Here is a 16728-nt window from a genome sequence, read left to right on the forward strand (position 1 = left end):
CAAACATCTGCTTTTCTATCAAATGACCACCAGAGGGAAGTATTGGCTTCCATTTAACTCTCTAGACACGTTTGGGGAAAAAAAAAAAAAATAAATAAAATATATATATATATATATATATATATATATATTTATTTATTTATTTATTTATGGGCTGCCGGAAATTTTGCCCTCAGCCCTGCTTTCCAGGCTGCAATGCCCTTTTGCATGATGTATCATTGACATGCTTTAGCTTATACATGTATACTATTACTGAGGTTAAGCAGTTAAAGGTTAGAAGGATTTTGGCTGAGCTCAAAAGGGACTGTTGCCTTGGAGGCAACACACAAGACAAAATACTCCTGCAGGTCCACAGACCACATGCAGTCAGTTGCATATTGAGTAATGTCCTGTTGTGTGTACGTGGTTGGTGTGCAGAGGTCGGCAGGAATGTCTGTATAGTAAATACTTCATGTTCAGTTTTTGTAATAGAGATGTGACATTTGTGTCTTTGTGCCAAAGACACAGTCAGGTCTGCATGTTTTGTAATGAAAGATTAAAAGACTCACACAAAGCAGTTAGAGTATTTTCTCTTTATTGTTGGATAAAATCTATAAAATATTCCAAAAACAAATACAATACATTATGAACGATCATCTTTTCACTGAACAAAGTCTTCCTTCAGTTACATTGGAGGGGTGGGGGGGTGGGGGGGGTTGTTTTTCATGTTCAGCATTGACAACATACACTTTGTGCTTTGCAAAACCTACTGACACTCTGTGCTTTCACACAATTATAAATAACACTGCAACCTCCTGCTTATTATATTCAATCCTGTCAGACAGATTATGTAAAATTATTTTATAAAAAACAGAAAAGTGGTTTTATTTCACCGGCTGAGGTACAGCCAATTCACACTTTTGCCATCAGGAGCAAAAACAAGTTGTTGTTGGAGCAGCAGTGTGCTGCTCGTACATCTCATGTGATTGGTCTGTAGTCTTAGTCTGGGCAAAACAAGCTCCAAACCCCTCCTACTGAACATGTGACGCAATCTGCTTCCTCCCACCCTCCTCCACGTCCTCATCCTCCTCCTCTTATTTTCCCCCTTCTGGCTCTGGCTGCCACCTCCTCCCTCAGCTAGTTCACTGTCAGCCCGTCAGGATACATTAAGCTCATATGCCTGTAGTGTTCAGCGAGTACAGAAAAAGGCCAAGTAAAGGGAAGAAACCATGACAGCCGTGGCTTCTGAGTGCTTTACGTAACACCTTTCTGCAGTCCTTTGGTTTACAAAAAACAGAACAAAAAACAAAAAATATCAATGAAGCTCGAGCTCACACAGACACAACACCTCAGCGCAGTTGAAAATTAGAATCAGTAGTAAGGCACGTTGTCAACATGAAATGAGATGGAGATGAGGACGGATCGCTTTGGTCTGACAGGAGAGCGTTAGATTCTCAGCACAATTAAAATGATATAAACCACACCGTTTCGATCAGCGACAAACACACACGGTTCTCTGGGTGAAAACAGGAGTGTTCCAGGTAAACCGGCAGACAGACAGACATCAGGAGGTAGAACAGGAGTAAACCACAAACAGCGAAGGTCAGGCGTCAGATTCCCTGTGACCTTTCACTCACTGGATTTCTTCTACTAGACAGGAAATTGGTTTCAGGTAGAAACGCGTATAAAACTGCTCAACTCCCACATTGTGTGTAAAAATTGAAATAAACAAAAAACCCATCAAAATACAAATACTTCTGTTTTCAGGTTAAACTCTGAGACATGGCAAAGGTGCCCTGACCATTGACTTGATGTGATTGGCTCCTCAGTCAGAACCTGACTGGGATTACATTACCATTTAAAAATACATATTGTATGCTGAGTTAATGACATGTTGGATTTACTATACTAAGAAAAAAAAAGCTGCCAAGAAGGAAAAACTCTTATTTGTCATACAGGTGCTGACTGTTTGTCCCATTTTGTGTCACAAAGTGCATCAACACTGACAGTCCGAGATTAGAAAGAACCTTAATTATAAGTTACACTCACACCTAACCGATAGACTCTATGTAGAAAGAACAATTAATATAGTTTGCTGTTGAGTTGTCATTCATAAATAAAGAATAAAATTAGATAAAAAGGCAACAAGAAAAACAATTTACCCTTTCTATACTGGAGCATTGAGATGTCCTCTCTACACCCCCCACCCCACCCTGGCGCACGCGCACACACACACTTTCTATACAACTTCAATATAGTGCTCACAAGCAGCTGCATTCTCCTTTCTACTAAGGAAATAAATATACAGATAGATAGATAGTCTGTGCTCTGACTGCTGTACGGCCACAAAGACTTGCATCTGCAGTAACTTTCTAACTTAAAAGGTGCAACAGGAGTTGCTCGGTCCTACAACTGAAAAAAGAAACTCTGGCCTGGGCTCTCCTGGCTGGCAGAAGCACGCCCTCTTAAGTAATTGAAGGGATTTCAATTAATAATCAACCCAGACCTGATCTAACAGTCAGAGTACCGCACGAAGCACGGCAGCTCAGGTTTCTTCTGACGACTGCTGCAGTTACAGAAGCAGGAGAGCAAAGTGACAAATACTTGGAAACGTGAGGTTCCACGTCCAGGAAAATTCACCTTAAACACTGCCGTATGCCATCAGTTTTTCATGTCCAGTACCACCCATTGCAACACTTCTCTTGCAAGTTTTGCAATATACTTTTGGTGTGCCAACTTTGTCTAAACATGTCTGATCTACTCTTAGTAGAGATTATTCACCTCCTACTCATAATACAACCAGCTGGAAAGCTAAAGCGCTGCCCGGTTTGATTCCAGGTATTCCTGTCCCTTCTAAAATGCATGTCTGATTGTGGCACTGTTACATACCAATTTTCAGCTAAAAATTAAATTCTTTGATTAATATTGATTGGGTACACAAATAAAAGGTACATCTTTTTTTTGCATTTTTGTTTTGTTTGCCAGTAAAATGTCATAAATTAGCTCTTCAATTGCTACTTTTCTGACAGCCCAAAACCCTAGCATAAAAATACTAAAAAAAAATTAAATAAAATACAAAGACAGAAATAATTTCTTTCCATTTTTGCTCGACTGACAAATCGTGTCAAGTTTTCGATCTTCACTTTTCCTGTCAATAGCAGTTTTGGACTGATAACTATTAAAAACAGTGCAAAAGAGTTGTACCATGGATGTCTAACTTTATAAGATGCTCTGAATGTTATTCTTCATCTGTTATAATAAATATTTCATATCTCTTGAGGCACAAGCATAGGTGCATAACTAGGTCCTCATAAGAGGCATGTGCATATTAGAATTAGTGTTTCATTCCACCTTAAACTGGCTCAACCTTGAGAAAATTTTTCAGCCAAACTATCAGATAGACCGTTAAAAAAAAAGAAAAAGGAAAAAAAAAGACAGAGTTCATCAGAAAGAGTTTGTCAGCCCTAATTCAGCCGGAGCAGCTCCTAAAAAAAGAGCAGGAAATGTTTAGAAGTTCATCTCGGTGATCAGGACTTTACCAGGATCTCCATGATGTGGTCCAGGTCATTCAGGTCCACGAGACAAGACTGGAGGCTCCCCGTTGAGGAATGGCTGGAAGAACGTAATTTCACGTCCTCGTCCGGCCATAGCGACACGCTGACTGGCCACAGAGAACCTGCCGCCCAGGCCGACGGCAGATCTGAAGTCTCATACATGGATGTGTCAATGTCCTCAAAGATATCATCCAGGGCGAGGTCGCTGAGGTAGCCCATGGCATTTACTGCATCGCTGAAAGTACTGATGGCTGCAGCGGGCAGAGATTTCTGCTGGTCGGGGAAGTCAATTGCCTCCTGAGAGGGGAATTCGGGAGACAGTGGGGGAGACAGAGACAGGCTTTCCCCATCTCCTTCGGCACACCCAGGGCACGTAACAGGCACGTCCTCTCTGAAATCGTCCCTGAGTAGACAGGAGTCATCTGCATGAACGCCGCTGATGCTGAGGAGTGAATCTGAGGTGCAGGTTCCCACGCCGTCACTCCGTATTTCGTCCTGAATCTGCCTGAGAGTATTGATGAGCAGCACGGAGCGGCGCAGGCTGAGCTCCATCCCCGCCTGATAACGCTGGAGCTTCTCCAAGCAGAGGCCGAGCACCCGCTGACGCTGCTGCAGGTGGCTCATGACCGATTTGGACGGGTCAACGAGAAGCCCGGCCTCGTCTTCCTGGCCATCCTTTCCACTCTGCTCCTTTTCCTCCGTAATAGTGGCTTCCGCAACCACCTCAGCCTCCAGCTCCTCCAAGCAGCTCCACTTCCGCTTCACACCTCGACCCAACATTGGCCTGCATCGGGGGATAAAGAGCCCATTTGTTAGGTTGCAATAAGGTACAACGTGTAATGAAGCGTTACATTTACATGGCAAAACACAACAAATAGTTCTGCAAAACTAAATTGGGTAGAGAGGCTAGTTTCCCGGGTCTCAACTGACTGTTGGTTTTAAACATTTGTCTTTTTTAAAGTCACCAATCGGAGCATTTCCTCCTGTTCAAGTGAAAGAAAATGAGACACAAACCTTTGACAGCAGTGGCTGAGATGGTGTGTCTATTCTTTTTTTTTTTAGGGCTGATCTGGCGGCATGGCAATAAACCTTGCATTCAATTTATGTAAGAGCACAAAGCAAGCAGCATGATTAGTTTCAGAGACACTGTGAGGCACAGAGCCTTTTCAAATCAGGAGAAAACACATAAAGTATAAAGCTGCAGATACTGAATATATTATGCACCTTCACATAGTCGATTTTTTTTCTCCCCTGAGTTAAGACATTTGAAAGAGCGCATTTTACCAACTATGACTCACTGTTAGACACCCCAGCAGGCTTGACAGACTTTACTCATCCATACAGGGATGGGTAGCGCCATGGATCACTTTCTGTCTGATCCTTTTACAAAAGTAAAGAGGACACACGAAGCCCCATTTGGTGAGTTTGACCCTCGTCGGAGAGATTAAAGCTGCTTGGTCTAATTTAATATGTCGGTAGAAGCCTCAACAAAGTAAAATACGCGGATAATAAACATGTTAGCAAAAATCAGTATTTTTAAATCGCTAACTACGATCATATGGTCACTCTACCCTACTTATTTAGCTCAGGACCCCCGAGAACACCCCTTAACCCCGTGACGGTTCCCGTACTTCAGCGGGAACGTTAAGATCCAATTTGAACCAAGTTTAAAGGGCAAACTTGAGTTCAATTTAAGAGAATGACATAAAGACGACAGAAAAACCAACCTTACGTGCCCTTGGGAAGTGTCATGGGAGGTATGAATCCGTCGAGTCTTCGGCTGGTTTCGTTTCAGTGTCCCGTTCCTGAGCTGTAGACGGCCGAAGTGTGAGGAATGTACTGTCCGCTCGCAGCAGCTGGGGGAAGGCGGCGGAGCTGCGGAGGAGGGGGGAGGGGCACGGGAGCTCACCGGTGCACGGGATTGGTCCGTTCACCCGACGATCAAACCTCCGCCTCCGCCACTCACGGGGCAGCGAATGTGCGGTCGTTTGTTCCGACAGCGATCTGGCGCTGCGTTTAAGAACACCTCGTAACAGTTGGAAATCATGTCGAAGCACACGAAATACACGTGAGCGGCGATAATGGCCTTTATGATCGGAGGAAAAAAGAATTTATCAGGACATGGGCTTGTTTAGTCCTGTAAGCGGTCAAGTATAAATAATAAAAGCTGAGCATGTTTTTAAATATGAAATCACTGGTAGAGCGTAACCACTGCTGTTATTGACCATGGCGGACTAAGTATTAACCCTTTAAACTTGTTTGCCTTTTTCCGTTTGACGTATTTTTGGAACTTCTGGCTTTGCATTTGCAAAGTAATGTAACTTTAATTATTTTTTTCACCCATTAACTATCTGCATAAATTTTCTGTTTAAGTACAGTTATATATATTGTCCAGTTTAAGTAGTGTTACTTTAGCTCGATTTTTCTTGCACTGACTTTATAGTTGTTGACATAAAGCAAGAAGTTACTTGTTGAGAAGTGTGTGACAAAGTGACCCTGCTTCTCAGTTGATTTATTACCCCAGTAATTACTCAGAATGGGTTTATTGCTAGTCTTCAGTCCTCTTCAGTACAGCACAATGCATATAGCCCATGGCAATTAGTCAGGATATGGCAATGGCAAAGCTTATCTGTGGTACTGTGTTGTTTTTAATTAATTTTAATTCTAACTTTTATTTTACTTATTTATTTATTTAGGTCACCTGAAAGGATTCTGTTCAGCATTTGGTGGCACTAACAGAAAATCCAAGAAGTCACCCTTTTTCTGTACCATCCATTGTTTTTTCATATTGTCAAAACTACTTTTACTCTACGAGTCTAGTTACTTGCATTACCCAGGTTTTAGGTCCTGGTTTTAAGGTATGCATTAATGTAATAGCAACTATTAAGTGAAAGTTTGATTCAAGGCTAAATTTAACTAGCATACATGTGGTCTGTTTTTGTTTCTGCCACATGTGACCTACTTAATATTCAGTTTCAGATCCACCAGTCTCTCCTCTGGGCTGATTCTGGTTCCCAAAAACCAAGATGGTGACGAGCAAAATGCTACAGTAGAAAAGCTTTGGAACAGCACTGTGTCTCTATAAAAGAAGAAAAGTGTCAATAATACTCAAACTAGATTATTGGCAAATCAGCAATATACCTGTTGCCTCTACTCAAAGCAACTTATGAGTACTTTCAGCATTAGTGTTGTGGCGTCGTACCGCATAATGTCAAGTAAGAGGACATTAAAGGTGCCAAACATTATGCTGTTTTACGGACAATTCTTTCTCTTTTAGATGCCACAAATGTTCAGACATTGATTCATAAAGTTCTCCCATGAATTTACATTTAACAGGACAATTAGAACATAAAGAAGTGAACATTTCTTTTAACAACATTTAATCAACACAGTTTTACCAAACAGACACCAGTGCAACCGTGCTGGAAATATCTAGAAGCCCCAGGTTGCTTTATTGCGTACCTGAACGCAGCATTTTAAAGGGACAAGATGACTCAGAACGGAACGGGAAGGACGTGACCAGAGAGACAGGAAAGGCAAATACCAAATAAGGAAGGTCTTATTCCACCTTATATCTCTTCCTTCTAAATCAGTCACGCTTGTTTCCTCATCTTGTTTCTTTCTTTCATTCTCATCAGCCCCATAGTTTTGTCTTTTTTTGAATTGAAATTGAAAATTTGCGCGCTTAAAAGATATATTAGTAAAGAAGAAAAAGCAGCTATATAAAATACAACCAATATTTCATAGTATTTCATCTTTTACTCGAACACCGATGTACACTTGACTCTTTTTGCATTTTCCAATTACATTTTTAAGCTGAATGTGTAATCAACGGTTATCTAGATTAAGAGAGGAACCTGAAAGCAGCGTGGGAGGGGCGGACTAAAGCTCACTACTGCACACGTTTTTTAAAGGAAGTGTTGCCCTGTGACAGCAGAAGGCACATGTACTTTAAGCATGGTGCTGTGTATTTATAATAAAGGTCAGAGTAGCATCTTTCAGACCTGCTCTCTTAACATCACATGATGTTAACTTTATGAGAGCATTTCTGAAACAGCTCAGATTTTCTGCTTCACATTTATTTATTTTTTTCCCCTCTTTTGCTGCTTTTTAAGACACTCGAGCCTCTTTCACCGATGACTGGATTTTTTCCCCTTAGGCTGCCTTTTTGCTGACTCACTGAGAGGCCATTAATCTTTAACTATAAGCTAACCAATTCCAGGCTACAGTCCAGCTTGCAAAGTAAGCTAGAATTTTATGAAGAAATTGCTTTTGTCAGGATCAGACAAAACTTCCTTCAGATTTGTGAATATGCAGGTTTCTGAATATCAAAAATCTTTTTTCATATTCATATTTTTTGTGGACTGAAAAGGACAAAATGTGGCTCGACTCTGAACAGGTTTGCTCCAAGTTGCGTTTCGAACACACAATGGTGCTGTTATGTTGAAACCACTGCCACTCTCTCCACATATCTAACGCAGGATCTCACGGTCCAATATCATCATGTGACAGCACGTGAGAACAAAGGTCTCTCTGGGGCCAGATTGCAGCTGCAAAACATCTAATTCTATTTTAGTGTCATTAAAAAAAAATCCTGTATTTGAGGGGACATATACAGACTCAACTAAAAACTCCTTCAAGGCGTCTTTTAGCAGGTCACACGTGGATGAGCACTGAATGAATCGTGCATGATTTGAGCATGATTTTGAGCACCTGTGGCGTGTGTTTTTGCACACGCCACAGGTGCACCTCTAGATTTCGAAATGACCAACAAGTGTGTATAGACAAGTGTCATTAGGAAAGCTCGATATCAGTACTACTCCATTTAAAATTAAGCATTGATTTATAGCGTGTTTCCACTTTACTTGTTAACAGGTAAATACGGATAGATTAACTAAACAGCTGTTAACTGCAACACAGGTCAACGGCACCTCAAAGTGTGGTCTTCAGAATTCTTGCGAAACAATGATGAATCAGCACCCGTCTCAGTTCAGCAAAAACTAAACCTTTACAGGTAGTTCTTGCAGGATAGTTTCATTAGACTGTTAGTTTTAGCCAGCTGTTCCTAATAAACTGAAACCTTTTACAGTTTCTGTATGTGCCAGTGCTGATATAGTGAAAACATATCCCAGTGTAGTATTCTCATTCAGTGGGAATAAGAAGCAACATTCGTGTTTCCAATCTCCATCCAGAGATTACACTTAAGAAATGTGCCCTCCCTTAAAGACTTGCCCCTCATTAAACCAACTTCTGATTGGCTGCCCCTTCAATTCTCACCCCAAGAATACACGGATATAAAATACTCAAGAAATTCTTACCATTCCACCAGACACGCCCCAGAGCTTTTTGTTTGTTTGTTTTAAGCTGTAACCATGTGGACCTGCACAGAACAGATGAGAAGGGCAGGGATAGTATAGAGAATCCAGCCAGCCTTCAAAATAAAAGACCCCATAGAACTTAAATGCTCAGCTTCTGAAAAGCTACCCTTGTGATTTGGAGATATGCCAAGACCAGCAGCTTCGTTAGCTACAACTCTTCTTCTCCTTAATAATTTAAATATCTCATCAGCCAATCACGTTGCAACAGTTTAGGCATGTAGACGTTGTCAAGACGAGCTGCTGAACTTCAACTGAACATCCGGATGGAGATAAAAGGTGATTTAAATTACTATGAACATGTATTTCTGGATCAAGTGACCCTGAATCCTCCAATAGTTATGCTGCAATAGGCGTAGACTGCTGGGGGATTCCCATGATGCATTGAGTATTTCTTCTTCAGTCACCTTTATCACTCACTATGTGTTAATAGACCTCTCTGCATTGAATCGTACTTATTATTAAACTCTGGCTCTCTTCCACAGCATGTCTTTTATCCTGTCTTCCTTCTCTCTCCCCTACCAGTCATGGCAGATGGCCGCCCCTCCCTGAGCCTGGTTCTGTCAGGGGGTTTCTTCCTGTTAAAGGGAGTTTTTCCTTCCCACTGTCGCCAAAGTGCTTGCTCATAGGAGGTCATATGATTTGTTGGGTTTTTCTCTGTATGTATTATTGTAGGGTCTAACTTAAAATATAAAGCGCCTTGAGGCGACTGTTGTTGTGATTTGGCGCTGTATAAATAAAATAGAATTGAACTGCTTTGAATGTATTTACAGAGAATAGTCCGATAAGGAAAAAATATCCAGCGAGCATTAGTTCTCTGGGTGGAAATGCCTTGTTGATGTTATAGACCAGAGGAGAACGCACAAGAGGGCAACAGTAACCACTCACAAACACCAGGGTATGCAGAGCATTTCTGAAAGCACAGCACGTCAAACCTTAAGACTGCACTGGATGCTACTCCTGTCAGCTAACAGGAAACTGAGGCTACATTTCACACAGGCACACCAACATTGGGCGTTTAAGGATTGGAAAAAGGCTGCTGGTTTAGCCCAGTTTGGGCATTTTAATACCAACTTGGCGTAGTTTAAACACCACAGCTTACCTGAGTGTTGTTGCTGTCCATGGCCGTCTCTTAACAACCACATCTAGTTTCTTCCAACTGGATAACTCACCATGTCATGGAGCGGAGGTGAGTGGGGCCTCAGTGCTTACAGAGTTTTAAGCCCAAGATATTAAAAAAATGTCCACTCTCAGTAACATCACGCAGAGCCAAGACTGGAAAAAAAATGAGTATGATGCTGTCTGGAGCCTAGGCTTTTCACTCACAGGAATTACTTATTTACATATGCTGTCATTATTCAAAACTTAATATGCATCCTTTACAGTGGCGCTCATACAACAGAAACAGAGAAGCACAAGTCCTCTTTCAGATCCATTTAAAAACCATGACAAATAGTTAAACAGTAACATGCCCTGTTGTAAAATAAGGGAAACAAGCACACACAATCAATAGTTGCACCTTTTATTATAAAAAATATTTACAAAGATGCTACAATGTTTTTGTCTTAATATAAAAAATGCATACATTTTACAACGATAATTAGTCTTTGAAGTTCTAGCTCCCATTCAGACCAGAGTGACATCCTTCAGGAGTGTTGTGGTAAGGTATTAAGCGTGTCGTAATACTGTATTTTAGTCAATACATTTTATTTGCCTGAGTTAATCTCTTCATCACGATAAGGAACAATTTTGAAGAATGCATTTGATTTTCCACATATTTAGGAGAAAGGCAACTGTTTGCATAAAGGAATTAAAGGACATTTGATTTGTATACAGTCATTTTGAAACACATATGACAGAGCTGCATAGTAATTTGAATAGTAACCCGGTTGTTGTTATTACTAATAGTCCTTAAAAAGAAAACTTAGGAATAAATAGGTACTGCATTGGAAACGAAGGGCACAATTTGGATAAATACAATTTCATCGGGCCTCATGGTTGAATTGATAGGTCAACATGGCATGTCTGTACCTTGATAAAATAAATACAATAAATAAAACAATAAATTAGATGGGTTAAACACACAGAATTCTTCACTTGGAATAACAAATGAGAGAAAGAAATATGGCTTCTCGATGCAGTTATCACCCCGGGGTTTCTCCAAAATGCGTGAGGAAAAAGCTGCTTATTACTGATATTGGATCCATAATGACAGCAGAGCAGGAAAATTACTTCATTTGTCTCCTGGCTACTGTAAACTTACCAGAAATGACAACTCTTGCTCCTTGTTTGTTGACTGGCAGCAATTTTCCTGCTCTGCGTAAAGCTTTTAAGAAAATGAAAGAACAGCGCCTATAAAGTGAGACGATGCCAGTCCTGACACCTGTTACAGTCGACTATACCAAACCATGGGAAGACACCGTCTTGAGACTGGCTATTAAAATCTTAAAAACCGCTTGGGAGGGAAAAATAATAATATCAAATGATGCCTGCAAAATCCCCCAGCTGTATAATGCAAAAAAATATATTTCTATATACACATACGTACATATACATAAATTCCATTCATAATTGCTCAAATCTCTAGGAAAATATGCATTGATTTATAGATTTGGATTTACAATTTGTTCTGGTTTTTGATGCATGTAGTGTGAGGAATTGTTTCTCAGTCCATGTAACAATAAATAGAACTGATGAAATGGCAGAGAATACGGCCAGAAGGAGCTAGTATGACAGAGTGAATGACGGACATAAACACCTAAATAAGAATGCATCATGGTAGTTATAAGGTAATTATCTTTGCCTTCTCACAGATATTGTTGAGTTTTGGATTTCAGAACCAAAGTGGGAAACTAACTGCTTTGCCAACTCACCAGCATAGCTTTTAAATCCCCAGATTTGTTAATTATACCATCACAATTGTAACTGCCAATTACATTTTCATTTTATTTTTTATACAAAAAGTCACAACAGCAGATGTTAACCTGCCCAAGTGGCTGTTACAGGAGACTAACTACATCTCTAATACCCCCATCCCCAAATCTACTTGGCTTGCTGTTAATTTCCCATCTTGATCCAAAACCTCCAACAATCTCTATGTGTAACAATACCACATACAGAACACACACGTGTACTGTGCATAGTCTGGAAAGAGTCTGTGGCATCAGTACAGACCAGAGGAATGTTCAGAGTTTCAGGATCCCACTATGATCTCCATGATGTGGTCCAGTTCGTTCAGGTCTGACCTGCAGCTCGAGCTGGAGCTCAGGGCCGTGGGCCCATGAGAGGACAGGCTATCGAGCAGATCGTAAGGCCCCATTTTCGGGGCGCTCTGCATGCCTGTCAGCACCGTATCGAGGTCATAGTAAGACGGGTCCACGTCTGAAAACAGTTCCTCGAGCGCAGGGTCAGGGGGCGGCGCTGGGTGCTTGATCTCAAAAGTCCCAAAAACCTGCTCCCCTGTCCTGGAGTCTGCACTTAGGTGGTCCCCGTCTCCCTCCTCTCCCTCTGATACGCACTCCTCGCTGTCCTCCTCTTCTTCCTCCTCGCACTCACCGTCTTCCTCTTCCTCCTCCCAGCAGGGCCCCATGCCAAAGGGACCTGCGAGGTAAGAAGCCGAGGACAGCTGAGGGGAGACAGGTGACAAAGTAGACATGGTGACATCCGTCTCCACATCTCCCTCCATGACCACCTCTTCAGAGTGGTAGCCTTCCTCCACACCGACCACTGAGTAAGGCTTTGGGCTCTGCCCTGCCTGGGCTGCTGCATCAGTCTGTCGGCACAGCACTTCAGTGGCCACCAGGCGGTCGGTGGGACACTGGGCGGCTGCGAGGGCCTGCGTCATTATCTGCCAGGTGCCATCCTGGGTCATTTCCTCCTGGATCTGGCGCACTGTGTTAGCAATTAGAACTGAACGGCACAGGTTCGGCTCTACCAGCATGTGACAAAGTTGCAGCTTGATGAGCGACATGTCAAGCAGCGACTGCCGCTGCAGACTGTAAGAGGAAGACAGCGTCCGAGCTGCCGCCGAAGGAGCTGCGGGGCCCTGGTCGCCACTGGAGACGGCCTCCTCCCCAGAGTCTGAGAACTTGCGCTTGGTGCCCTTCGGGAACATGTTGTCTCTCTTTTGTGAAGGCGAGGAGACAAAAAAAGGAAAAAAATCAGTGAGAAACACAATGGCACCACTTGCTTAAATATTAAGAAATGTGCCACACAGACAAACACAAAATTTGTACTGCTGTCAATGTCACTAGCTAAAATAGTTAAAAAGATTAAGTGCCATGTAATTAATTATGTAAATGTGTGATGTCATGAGGCTATGTGGTGTAACATTTGTGTGGACATGAGGGAGCTAGGGCTACAATCTGCTGAACTGCAGCTGTGACTTTACAAATAAACTACAGACTTACTCTACAGTAAACAAATAATTGTTGTAGTTTTTTTCTTAAAGTTTGCTATACCTTTCCTGTTGAGAGGCACAGGCAATAGCAATGCAGCTTGGTCCCGGCTGCAACGCTTCAAGTACTTTTGTACGAGCGACAAGCAGCTTTTGTTCAGCACCATTTCTGCCCATTTTAGGCCAGTCTGAGGCAAGACTCCTGCTGGGCGGAACAACCACACTTTTAACAGACCACTGAGCCACCGAAAATAGCATGGTTACCGACTAAATGCGGACACTGCATCAAAGTAAGCACAGACTACAGAGACCTCTGTCAGAAAACAAAAACAGCACTCAAGTTAATTAGTGCATTTATTTTCTTTCCCCCACTGCCACCTGTGATCAAGAAAATCAAAAAGATATCCTAATCAATAAGGGTGCTTTCAAGGGGGTAAAAGTGACAAGGATATGGAAAGTAACAGCATTTACAATTCACAGTACAATGTACCACCATGAGCCACTAATATTTACAAGGGATATCAGGTTTCCAGGTCTACGCACGCGACGCTTCAAAAACTAGCAGAACAAGATTTTCACTTTCTCTTCACTGAGGAGGGGAAGAAAAGCACAGTCAACTTCCTCATTAAATACCACTTCAACACACACATGTCTTACAGGAACAAAACAATACTCCCGCTAATGTTAAAGGCCCCTCTGACTCCCAAAAATAAATGGGATGCAAGTGAATAGGAGACTGAGCTCCAAACAGCAGCCTGTGGCATTTAATTTTCCATCAGACAGAAAAACAGTATGCGCAGTGTCCGGCTGTCTCCTCTGTGTTAAACCTGTGGGCAGGGCATTTGGGTCAATGATTCCAGTTGCTTCAAAATTCTATTTGTGATATACATTTTTTTAAAAGGGAAAAAAAGAAAACACAAAATTTTAAAAATCAGTACAATGAAAAACAACACTGATTCATGTTTAGCGTTAGGATTCACAGGGCACAAATCACAGAGAGGGTTGGATCACTTTACAGAAATTTCCTGTTTTTCAGGAACTAGGAATCAAAAAGAAACTACCATGCCCAAGACACTGCTGTTACTGTCATAAATCATCTCTACACCAAATTTTCATTTTTATTTTAGGATGCCAGGCCAAACTAAGGCCCATAATCTGTGCAAATTACATATTTTAACATTGACACAGTGTGTAGTCAGGGGTGTTGTGCAATAGCATACTGACAAAAACTAGTAAAACAAGTCAACACCTTGTGAGTTCACATTTAATAGAAAAGTATACATCTAAATTGCTGATCAATCAGATCACCACATTTTTAAAAAGTTACAATCCATGCCAAAAGGAAAAAATAAAGAGAAGTGGCTCGTAAGTACAATTAAAGGCTTGGGAGCCTGGAGGTCTTTGAGTCCTCGTAATCATAGAATAACATTTCCTGACAGTGGACAGAATAAAGGGGGGAAAAGGTAATTTATGAAGATACCCGGAGATCTAAAATGAAAAGGGTGAGAAAACGATTATGGACGTATGTTGTCTTCTTATGTGGTGCAATAATACTGGCCCCTGTTAAATAAGAGACACTAGAGAGAACTACCTCCTTAAAGAAAAAAAAAAAGTAGAAAAATGAAAAAAAAAAAAAAGACATTGAATAGAAACAGGAAGAACTACAACCTGAGAGACGGATCACTGCACACAGAAGAGAAAACAGTTTTGGACATGACAACTTTTTTTTTTTTTTTTAACATTTATACTGATAATTGTTTTCGAACACCCTATAGTTTAGCATTTTTAAAGCTTAAGGATTCTACTCTGAAATTAGAATCTGAAAACAATAAGAAAAACAGCCATTCATATATAGGTCATATATAAAATAAGACTGAAAGCGAGTTATGTCCTAACCAGTCTGATCAGTCATCTGTAGCAGGCAACATACACAGTGCGTTGTGTTGTGTTTTTCCACTGTGGGACATGTAAACAACTACAATCTCATACAATCAATTCCCTAAATGTTCTTACATTTTAACCACTTAAAACACTTTCAATCAAGATAATATTGACAGATAACCTAACATGAGCACTAAATAACAACCAAACTCCTGATAATAACATCTCAATCTGCAAGTGAACATTTTTAAAAAAGATTTACTTACTTTACCAATAAGAATGTATTGATTTTAAAACCCAAAGTGATCTGCTACAGACGCTTAATTTTAATGACTGATATCGAGATCATACTCAGTTAAATAGTATTCATTTACACCTGCACATTAGTGTTGATGTATTTCAGAGCATTAAACTTAGTCGCACATTTTTTTAACATGATTTCACAAAAATGCTGACATATGTGGTGTTCAAAAACTTCTCACATATCAGGAAATAAGTGCGGGGGGGGGGGGACAATCACCTCGTGTAAATCAGTACTTTATTCTGATGCTGACATTACAGTTATATTTACGTCAGACAGACAGTGTCACTAAACTGGATTTAAAACAGTTTAAATACATTCACTAAACTAAGTGTTTTCTACTATGCTAGGAAGCAGAAGCCAAACAAAATTCAGCCCCGTTTTACGTCAATGGTTCTTAGCATGGCCCATCCCCCACCACTTTCACAGCCCGCCGTACTAAATGAATAAACACATTTTTAAAAAGCAGTGCTTACATGTCTCCCACTTCCCTCTCAAATACATAGTGCTACCACTGCCAGTCGCCAAATTAAAACCGCTAGAATAGCTGTAAAAAGCGACGGACAGCTTCTGGCCGTGACTACCGCATGCTTTTGTCTTTTCAGCATCAGAGCTACCGAGCGACAATGAGGCCATTTTGCGCTAGTAGCTAACAGTTAGCCGGCCGGCTATGCTACGGACGGAATTTACACTTCTGGGTTGCCGCTAGCTAGCATAAAATGTTCCGTGAAAAAAAATGCCTCCACGGAGGCACAAAACCCTCGGCATTCGTTTGGAAACTTCCTCTTACATAAAACGAATGCTAGCGAACGTAAAGCTAATTAGCTAAAAGCGCCCACCCACCCACAGTCCGCGGTCCTTCCTCCTTTCTAGCCAAAAACAAGAGTTTTCGCCACGGCGGGGCTGTTAAGTTCCCCAAAAACAACACACGGTCACCCGGGTGGCTAGTTAAAAACACTATCGTCGGGTGCTTGAGTAGCCGTACTCACCTCGTGTTTGTGTTAATTTAATTCCCGTCTCGGTCATAGGATCGACAGCAGAGAAAGCGGAGATCAGGTTCAGATGAGATCATTCATGCCACGGCTTCAAAAACTGAACTACCTCTGTCCTGCTGCTGCTGCGGAGCGGACGACAGGAGGGGAAGGAAGGGAGGGGGAGGGGAGCCGACAAAAGCCAGCCATATGCCTGGGATTCCTCTCTAATGATTTCTCCCTGCTTTTCTCTCCTACTAATGCTTTAACA

At 41.5% G+C, this 16728-nt stretch overlaps 2 protein-coding genes across 3 annotated transcripts; both read right to left on the reverse strand.

The window, feature by feature from the left end:
- Positions 1 to 572: 572 nt before the first annotated feature.
- si:dkey-177p2.6 (uncharacterized protein LOC568712 homolog) lies at positions 573 to 5388 on the reverse strand. The gene is made up of 2 exons (XM_063499582.1): positions 5261 to 5388; positions 573 to 4317 (listed from the first exon to the last, which is right to left on the reverse strand). The coding sequence occupies exon 2, from the start codon at positions 4311 to 4313 to the stop codon at positions 3507 to 3509; it is 807 nt and encodes a 268-aa protein (XP_063355652.1). The 5' UTR covers positions 4314 to 4317; positions 5261 to 5388; the 3' UTR covers positions 573 to 3506.
- A 5028-nt stretch (positions 5389 to 10416) lies between these two features.
- cdca4 (cell division cycle associated 4) lies at positions 10417 to 16630 on the reverse strand. Of its 2 annotated transcripts, XM_063498709.1 has the most exons (3): positions 16476 to 16630; positions 13369 to 13506; positions 10417 to 13031 (listed from the first exon to the last, which is right to left on the reverse strand). In XM_063498709.1, the coding sequence occupies exon 3, from the start codon at positions 13020 to 13022 to the stop codon at positions 12102 to 12104; it is 921 nt and encodes a 306-aa protein (XP_063354779.1). In that variant the 5' UTR covers positions 13023 to 13031; positions 13369 to 13506; positions 16476 to 16630; the 3' UTR covers positions 10417 to 12101. The 2 variants fall into 2 exon arrangements, with proteins under 2 accessions (XP_063354779.1, XP_063354778.1); XM_063498708.1 differs by lacking the exon at positions 13369 to 13506.
- Positions 16631 to 16728: the final 98 nt, after the last annotated feature.

This window comes from Pelmatolapia mariae, linkage group LG16_19, assembly GCF_036321145.2.
Source record: "Pelmatolapia mariae isolate MD_Pm_ZW linkage group LG16_19, Pm_UMD_F_2, whole genome shotgun sequence".
NCBI classification, from domain to species: Eukaryota; Metazoa; Chordata; class Actinopteri; order Cichliformes; family Cichlidae; genus Pelmatolapia; species Pelmatolapia mariae.